At 40.5% G+C, this 9,713-nt stretch overlaps 1 protein-coding gene across 1 annotated transcript; it reads right to left on the bottom strand.

Moving 5' to 3' along the window:
• Nucleotides 1-2,222: 2,222 nt before the first annotated feature.
• LOC137268136 (uncharacterized) lies at nucleotides 2,223-5,248 on the bottom strand. Its single transcript, XM_067802663.1, has 4 exons — nucleotides 5,157-5,248; nucleotides 4,762-4,830; nucleotides 3,620-3,718; nucleotides 2,223-2,391 (listed from the first exon to the last, which is right to left on the bottom strand). The coding sequence occupies exons 1-4, from the start codon at nucleotides 5,196-5,198 to the stop codon at nucleotides 2,239-2,241; spliced, it is 363 nt and encodes a 120-aa protein (XP_067658764.1). The 5' UTR covers nucleotides 5,199-5,248; the 3' UTR covers nucleotides 2,223-2,238.
• Nucleotides 5,249-9,713: the final 4,465 nt, after the last annotated feature.

Here is a 9,713-nt window from a genome sequence, read left to right as displayed (position 1 = left end):
GAATACGTGTATTTGATACTGTGAAAAAGTGTTTAGGAACTTCTAAATTATCTTTGTTGCATTCTTGCTTTTCCATTTCCTCTTTACACATAGCAATATCAGTCGCCAAAACGTAACAATATCCAAAGAGTATTTACATCCATTTCACGTCTCGAATAATTCTATGGTGTATAAAGAGATACGGGAATGAATGATACAAGTGCCCCGATTAGCATCTAAAAAGAGAGAAAAAAACCACTGGTTTGATGCAGATGGGATCGACAGACAATGCTGGTGCCAACGCCCTCGGATGCCACCGAGTCAAGAATGTCACAGTGTTCCACGCATCACAACACACGCTGAAGATAGGCACCCCGTCATTGAGGAGAGAGGGTAACGCTTCTTTTGGCGCTTAGTCTATATAATCATCTATGCACGGAGCCACAATTCACGTAACCATATTTCAGGATCATTACACATTCTAGGTACAAGTTTGTAAGCGATTTGTAAGAAGAGCATGCGTGATTAGTTGCAAGTGTTTGTGTGAAAGTGATCTGTGTCAACTGTGTGTAAGTTGCTTTGGATTGTGCAGTGAACAATATATGTAAGAGTTGCAGAGTTGCTTCCCTTAGACAGGCCTGTAACCTATGACTGTAGGGACAAATCTCTGTTTACCCCAATGGTATCTCTTGGGTTGTCATCAAAACCGTGCCTGTATGTTTCACTAATATTGTATTACTAAGCACCTGAGACTTCATAACTTCGGGGTTCCCTCCCACATTAAGTAGAAGCTATGAAATAATAAACATCTTTAAACAGTCAGGTATTAATCTGACAAGAACAGTAGTTTATAGTCTATTCAGTAACACATTCAGCGATACTTGTTCACTATTTGTCTTACCTTCATGTAAATTACTTCAATTTCATTGGTGAATGGCACTTTACCAAGCTTCCGAATCTCCCCTCCCAGGAGGGTGACAATTCGAAAAAAATATTACCTGCTGCCACTGAAACCGCCAAACTCTCCACAGAGAAGCTGCATCGTTCACAATCGTATGACGTCATACCATGACGCAGGAAAACACAGTAATTGAATTGACAGCTGTTCCGTCAGCTATATTCTTTTAGTTTACTGTGTACACATTTATATTACTAACTTTCACTGCTTTAATTAAACTAATTTATACACTACATCGTCTTCACATGCAACTTCAACATAATTAACCATTTTATAGCATTTAACACGTCGGTACGCTAAATATGTTGTAAACGTCTCCCTCGGGTGAAGGATCTGATGTAGGCATCTTTGTTGCAATCTTATACCTCGTCTACCGGTTCGGCCAACACTGCCTCAAACACGCCTACATCAGACCCTGTTACCCTCGACAGAAGCATACAACATAATATTGCAGGAGACGAAAGATACTTTCAGTGTCAGGTTTCGTACATCATCGGTGTTCAAGTCATCTTCAAGTCCGGAGCAAAATTTTCGTGCAAGCACGACAGGTTGCAAAGCTTTATTCTTAGACAGTACTGAGGGCCAACTGTTCCAGTAACGATCATGTGTCAGCCCGGCCTTTCTGTCATCAACATATGCATGTCCTGCCATGTCGTTAACATATGCACGTGCTGCCATGTCCATATCTGGCATCACCAAACGTGACATGGCTACATATTCCTGAAAGCGGGGCACAACGATTCACACTTAGACCTTGAAAGGACAATCATATTTCATGTGAAGCTTTCATATTCATGGAAACATCTTTGGTGTATCATACATTCAGCGCCGTATGTCAGTTTATGTGACACCCGTGTAACGACACCCGTATATCGTGTATATATTTCTGAAGAAGACATTAAAACAATTTTTTGAAAACGTCAAGCGGAATCGCGAGTGTAGTAGTGTGTAGTAGAACTCAATGATGTTGTAGCATCGTCAATGATGATGACGACGACGACGATGATGTTTCGGATTGACATTTGAAACCTTAAAATTGAAATCACCGTTTTATTACCTCTCAGTTGATGCGATGTTCATCATGAAGTGGGTGGTGGTGTAGCTTTGTGGTGAAAGCGTTCGCTTGTCACACCTAAGGCCCGGATTCGATTCCCTACATGGGAATATTTTTGTGAAGCCCATTTCTGGTGTCCCCGGCCCCACCTTGATGTTGCATGAACATTGCTAACAGCGGAGTATAACTCATTCGCGCATTTGTAGTCATATAACATAACAAAGAATGTGGTCTGATATACAGGCGTTTATTTTGTAGAGGGTGCCTTGTAAGTGAGTTCGTAGACACGCTTCCTGAAGCATTCGAAGACTGCCCTGATGTCGTGATAGTCTGATCGGATTTCGCTGAGAGTGGCACGGTGCTCTCCTTGGCCGCTAACGATTTGAGCGTAAACGTCGTCCTGCGGAGTAGGAGATGAAGTGAGTTAGTGATGTGTTATGTCGCATGTTCTTTTCTTTCAACATACGACTATCTTAGCTCTGAAAAAGTTTGGGAAATCAAGGCCTTGGAGTAGAAACCACAATACTGACATTATAACATACCGAAAGGGGGGATAACTCAGTTTCCGGTATAACAGCCGTTTCTGAGAATGCTGTTAAGAAAATCTTGTAGAAATCTGACACTGGTGTGTGTTAAATTTCAGTTTCATTCGTCGTTGTCATGTTAAGATGATCATGTTGGCAGGTATTTAGGAATGGAATGCGAAAGCATACAGAAAGGTGTTGAAGGATCCTGGGAAGTGTGCGTGAGATGGGTGTTGATGGATTGGATACTCTGAAGGAGCTTTGAGGCGTATTGATGTCTGTTGAGGAGTTTGAGTAATCTTAAGGAGAGTAAGCTTATTTAGGTGTATTCAGGACTGTAGTGGGGTTTAGGGCTTCTTGATAGGTGTTGTGATATTGGGTATGTTGAGGAGTGTTGAAGGCATGATGAAGAGCAATGGATAGCGTTGAGGATTGTTGAGTTGCAATGAGCAGCGTTGAAGATTGTTGAGGAGCAACGAATAGCGTTGGGGATTGTTGAAGTGCAAAGTGAATAGCGTTGAGGATTGGTGAAGAACAAAGAACAGCGTTGGGGATTGTTTAAGAACAATTAACTGCGTTGAGGATTGTTGAGGAACAATGAACATCGTTGAGGATTGTCGAGGAGCAATGAACAGCGTTGGGGATTCTTTAAGAACAATTAACTGCGTTGAGGATTGTCGAGGAACAGTGAACAGCGTTGGGGATTGTCGAGGAACAATGAACATCGTTGAGGATTGTCGAGGAACAATGAACAGCGTAGGGGATTGTTGAGGAGCAATGAATAGCATTGATCGATGAAGAGCAATGGATAGCTTTGAGGATTTGTAGGGAGTAGCGAACAGTGTTGGAGCTTGTTGAGGAGCAATGAATAGCGTTGCACATTGTTGAGGAGCAATGAATAGCGTTGCACATTGTTGAGGAGCAATGAATAGCGTTGGGTGTTCAGTGTTGATGATGTTGAGGAGCGTTGAGGAGCACTGAAGACCATCTGAAGGGTGTTTAATGGGTGTTGAGGGATGTTGAGGTATCTAGGTATCACAGGATGATGGTAGGTGAACGGATTGGGACGTGTTGAAGCATATTTAGGTCTCCACTCCACCGTACTTCAATCTTGTATCGCTCTTGGAGGTTCCTCATTTCGTCATCCTTGCCAGGGAGGGACACCAGAATGCAGGTGCTTGTATTGGTCACCACCAACAAATCCTGAAAGTAAATCAAGACCATAAGTGAGTGCGTACCAGCGTCCGTTTATATATTTGTGTTGGTCTATATGTTTGAGTCCTGTTTGTGTTGAACAGCTGCCGGTTTTATCGTCCTTGCCAAGTGAGTATAGAAATGGGCCTCACATTGAAAGCATGTGGGGAATCGAACTCAGTTACTTGGCGTGACAAACGCACGCTTTGACCACAAGGCTAAGATGTACTTAGACAGAATGCCACTGAGGATGTACTAAGACAGCATGCCACTGGTTACCATTGATCATGGAACCAAACTATGTACCCTGGCTCATACATTCTCATAACTGTGTTGTTGTAACCTTCAAAACGACCATCAACAATGTAACGCGACGCATGTCCTCCATCACGAAAAGGAAGTGACCAAGTTTTGTAGCATTGCCCTGTACTTATTAAACGTCTCCGATATCTAGAATACAGCTCGCTGACATTTGTGTTTCAATATTCCAGCAATATCATGGCGGGGAACACCAGTCTTTCCAGTATTGTAGTCAAGAGGAGAATCGAACCCTGGTCTTTGGAGAGACAAGCGAAATCTTCAACCTCTGAGCTACCCCTAAATCAGATAAACGCAAGGCACAATTGTGCAAACAAAGGAAAATACTTGAATGAACAGTCACTTACAGTTCAAAGAGGTTCGTCTCTAGCGTAATCTTCATGGAGTAAGAACTGATGTAAGACTTACTGGAAGAGAGTCCCAGAGTGATGCGGGAACATATTAGAAAGACTGAGGACCGAATGGCAGATGTGTGTAGGACAGAAAGTTCAATAGACGCTTGTCAGTTGATTCTGGTTTCATAGTGACCAACAAGTCGGTGTTATATAGTCTTGCAAGGAAACGGAACGTAAAAAGGTTTCAGAGAAAAGTTTTGTTTTCAAACAATCGAAAAATACATTAGCATGCCTCCATGGGTATTCTGCGCTGCGACAAGTCCAACGCAAGCGTATTTTACCCAGAAAACCTGTAAGGAAATCAAGTGACGTTTGGAACACCTTTAGAAGTATACTTACAGCGTAGGAGTGGTAATCAAAGGTGTAGCCGTGGATTCGATCAGGGCGGTAGTTATTTGGATTCTGGGCCTAGAAACATGGATATAACTGATTATCATGCACACATAATATGTCAGCTCCACACCAGCTGTATTTAGTGTCGTCATTCTTCAGTGCACAGTACAGCACGCCTTTAATTGGTGAGGTAGTTGAACTTAAATGTGACATTATTTACTGTTGTATGTTTATACTTTGGTCAAACCATGAACATGGGTAGTATTCTTGTAAGCCAAGAACCACACATCGCCCCAAACTGTACCTCGCATACATGATAAGCAGACCCAGATCTACCTATGGGAGAAAACTGTCCTTGTGATGTTCGAATCAATATATCTAGTTTAATGCTGAAATCTTACCACAGCAATGCCCACGAGCAGAAGAGCAAACACAGCCTTCATGTTTTCAGGTGTATGTTCTGCACAAAAGACGAGACGCTATGACGAGAGGTATTTTATATGTTAGATAAGATAAGTCTCATGGAATAAGATCGTGACAATGGGATACTCCAAATAGATAAGTTTAAAAACTTAAAAAACTGCACTAGAAAGTGTAGTCGTGGCCACAAGTACATCGTTATTCATTTTTGCATACTCTTAGTGGCTAACTCCATTCTTTTTGCCAAACGTTTTTCGCTTACATCCGTAACCAGGGTGACAGATCCAGCGTTTATTATTGCGTAGGTTTCATATAGAAATTCTCTGAGTTCGCTTTTTCCGTGTATGTTTTAAAGTTACGTGTGTATTTATTGTTTTCTCAAATGTTTAAATTCCATTGGTACTTGATACTTTTGTTTCGGTAGTCGAGGAGTGTTTTCAAACGAAGCAGTATGTGCGCGTGTACGTGTGTGTGTGTGCGCGCATGCAGACGCTTGACATGGCGTTGGTGTTGAGGTCGTGGTGATAGCATGTTTTCTATCAAGGGTTATCTGGGCGAAAATGTGTGACCTTGTTTAGCTAATCTGAGAGTTTCAGAATACTCAGTGTGGTAATTGGTGGCGCAGTGGGCGAGCTGCCTTAGGCGCCAGACTATTAATCCAGCAGGATTGAGGTGTTGGGATTCCACCTGTGGCCGGGCGTAAAAGCTGTGCTTGTAGGCTCTTTCGCGAACCTGTTAGTAAATACTAGTAACCAGATGCTAACCACAAACACCTAGTTGCGGGTAGAGCAAAGTGCAGTACATTTGGACAAAGTAATGTGACTATGTGCCCCCGTTCTCACATCTGTGAATGGGTACCTCGAAAGGAAGTGAAAGCCACAACAGTGGCTGCAAGAGTTAGAAACGTCCCAGGGAGTTGATATTGGTAATACGATATGCCACTGCATCAAAAGTCTGCTTTGAGACAAAGATAAATCATATAAAGTCATCATTTTCACCCGTTAAAACAAGAAACAACTGTTATAGAATGGAAAGATTCAATCCCATGGTTTCAGTGTTTTAACACATCTTCCGCTGATTCTCATTAGTGAAAACAAGGAAAACATGTATTTGACACTGTGAAAAAGTGTTTAGGAACTTCTAAATTATCTTTGTTGCATTTTTGCTTTTCCATTTCCTCTTTACACATAGCAATATCAGTCGCCAAAACGTAACAATATCCAAAGAGTATTTACATCCATTTCACGTCTCGAATAATTCTCTGGGGTATAAAGAGAGAAGGGAATGCATGATACAAGTGCCCCGATTAGCATCTAAAAAGAGAGAAAAAAAAACACTGGTTTGATGCAGATGGGATCGACAGACGGTTATGTTAGACTTATTCAGCTCTTAAGACAGACTGGGGTCACCAATTATTCAAAGAGCTCCACGCATCACAACACACGCTGAAGAGGCACTCACTGAGGATGGAGGGCATACACGTTTCTTTTGGAGTTTAGTCTATATAATCATCTGTGCACAGAGACACAGTTCACGTAACCATATTTTTAGACAGGCCTGTAACCTATGACTGCAGGGACAAATCTCTGTTTACCCCAGTGGTATCTCTTGGGTTGTCATCAAAACCGTGCCTGTATGTTTCACTAATATAATAAGCACCTGAGACTTCTGGATTCCCTCCCACATTTAGCAGAAGCTATGAAATAATAAACATCCCTAAGCAGTCAGGTATTAATGTGACAAGAACAGTAGTTTATAGTCTATTCAATAACACGTTCACCGATACATGTTTACAATTTATCTTACTTTCGTGTTATTTACTTGAAATTCATCGGCGAATGGCGCTTGAAGTTTCCCTATCAACCCTCACAGGAGGGTGACAACTCCATGGAAAAAACTATTACCTGCTGCCACTGAAACTCTCCGCCGAGCGACTGTATCGTTCACAATCGTATGACGTCATACCATGACGCGGGGAAACACAGTAATTGAATTGAAAGCTGTTCCGTCAGCTATATTTGTTTTTAGTTTACTGTGTACACATTTATATTACCAACTTTCACTGCTTTAATTAAACTAATTTATACACTACATCGTCTTCACATGCAACTTCAACATAATTAGCCATTTTTAAAGCAGTTTTAAGCTTGTCAGAATATGTTCCATTGATCCAAAATAAAATTCATTTAAGAGGCAGACGCCATTTTGTTTACAGGTCGTATTGTCGGTACTGACCTTATGGATAAAATATACTGAAATTTGATTTTCACATACTCGTAGTGGCTACCTCCATTTCTTTTCGCCAAACATTTATTGCTTACATCCGGAATCAGCGTTACAACCGCAACAGATCCAGCGTTTATTATTGCTTAGGTTTCATATAACATGTTCCTTTCGGTTCGCTTTTACGGGGTAATACGAGAGATCGAGAGAGAGAGAGAGGCGTCATTTTGTTTACAGGTCGTATAGTTGGTGGCGAGCTTGTGGGTCTTCAAAATAATATATCGAGGATATTTTGTTAATGTTGTCAAATAACATGTATATTTCATCGAGTGGTCTGTCAAAGCTGATATGACGAGTGGCGCAGCCACAAGTGAACAATTGACTTGTCTTTTCGTGTGTTTGTGACGGTACATTCCCTGTATCACCTCAAGGAGCAAGCCAAAGGTATACACGTCCCGTTCACCGTGGGATACTGTAAAACCGATATATTCAGAATTCAGGAAGAAACAGTTGTGGCCGTGTTTTCCTAAATGTGTCTGTTTGCGCTGTCCAAATATTTTGGAACCGTGAGTTTCTGATCTAGTATTCGAATAAAATAAGTTTGTTTTCCGTTTGTTGCTTAACGCCTGCCGCAGCAATATTCCAACTATACTGATTTCTCCAAGTTTGTAACTGTAGGTCCTTGTGTATCTCATCTCCTGTTGAGGCTGGCCTCATGGCAGTGCAAATGGAAGGATTGTCATAACATCATTTAATGCGCAGTCGTTAAGAATGTTTTAACAAATGATTACCATCTCAGTTTATGTACTACATCTGGGATATTAACCTGGATATACCTATACGGAGAACTGGAGATTTTCAAGGTACTGGTAGAACTAGTGATCTTATGACAGAAGGTTATTACTCGTTTATATATGTTTATATTAATTATTTCTCTACCAAAGTCACCCTAAAGAGCAATGTTTGGGGTTGAGTTCCTCACGAGGAAGTTATTTTTAAGAATTTTAGGTGTAATCTTTGAATGATCAGTAAATTTGTTCAAATCCCCGGATTTCGGATCCCTATATCATAATCATAGTGTCAACAGCTATACAGTACAATCTAGTAGTACATTTATGTTCCGAGCTTTTTTTAATAAAGCATACATGGCTTTTGGTTCACTCTCAACTAGTGATTTGATTGGAATTATATATCTACCATTCTTATGAAGTTTGATTCCGAGATAATTGTAATCATGTTCTGGTTATGATAAACCAATATATTTTTTTATTTACTCGCGGGTCCGCTACCAAACATATATAAGCACTTTTGTTTTTGTGAGATTGTTATGTAATTTCCATGTGGAACAATATATCTAGTGATTTTTGTAATTGGACTAGGTCTTCACTTCAAAGATCAGCACCATCAGCACATAATAAGATTATCAGATTTAGCAGAGACAGCATGTCCATATGTTCATTACATTCGAGGTCAACATCTATACAACTGGTTTCAAGAAGAAAACTTTCTAAATCATTGATAGATATGGAGAACAACAGTGGCGATATATGTTCTCCCTGGTTAACACCAGAGTAACACTGAAATGTATTGGATATATTTATGTACTTAGGCATGTTTTTTATTAGTTTTAGAAATGTGATTTTACGCCGCTTTTATCAACTTCGTAGTAATATCACGTGGGAAGCACCAGTAATAGGATTTTCACATTGTACCCATGTAGGCGAATCAAACCATGGGCTACGCCCTAACACATAAACCGCTAGGTTAACCAGCCCCTCCCAGGTGAGAAGTCGACGATTTCATACTGCTGTAAGAGCGATAAACACATTGGCGATGATATTACATAATCAGCAGAGGACTTATTTTTTAATGTTGTTTTGCCTGTCTTTTCCAAGTCTGCCATCACACATAAAAAATCAGATTCTTACATATTTCTCGCAATATAAAGCCAAAATTGTTTACACGTATTTTATCTTGTGATGTTCTAGTAAGCGGGAGGTTGGGGTAATCTAAAATAATCTTCACGTCACGATTCACACTGCTGACGTTATTATCAAACTCGTCCACGATATGTTCGTCAATACTGACACGGTCACTTAAGTTCTTGGTTCTCGGATTAAAGTCTCCAATAACTGTTACAAAATCACTTGTTGATAGGTAATGCCGAAATGCATGTTCTTATTTGACTAAGGCCACTCCTCGTCACTGACGTATTTAAACCCTTCTGGAGGTAAATATACGATACCCATGTATACACACATACATATATATATTTATATTAATGTTGAATAAATCTTTTAAAATCTTTACCCACA

The sequence above is a fragment of the Haliotis asinina genome, chromosome 16 (assembly GCF_037392515.1).
Source record: "Haliotis asinina isolate JCU_RB_2024 chromosome 16, JCU_Hal_asi_v2, whole genome shotgun sequence".
Taxonomy (NCBI): Eukaryota; Metazoa; Mollusca; class Gastropoda; order Lepetellida; family Haliotidae; genus Haliotis; species Haliotis asinina.
The sequence above is the reverse complement of the archived record's forward strand: the minus strand, read 5'-3'. Positions and strand labels throughout refer to the sequence as shown.

Bases quoted from the DNA above. Each gene is read 5' to 3' on its own strand.
- LOC137268136 (XM_067802663.1), bottom strand. From the start codon at position 5,198: ATGAAGGCTGTGTTTGCTCTTCTGCTCGTGGGCATTGCTGTG. The intron at 3,719-4,761 runs GTAAGTATACTT...ATTTACTTTCAG, and splicing joins TTGATTACCACTCCTACGCT to GATTTGTTGGTGGTGACCAA. The intron at 2,392-3,619 runs GTACGGTGGAGT...CCTACTCCGCAG, and splicing joins AAGAGCGATACAAGATTGAA to GACGACGTTTACGCTCAAAT.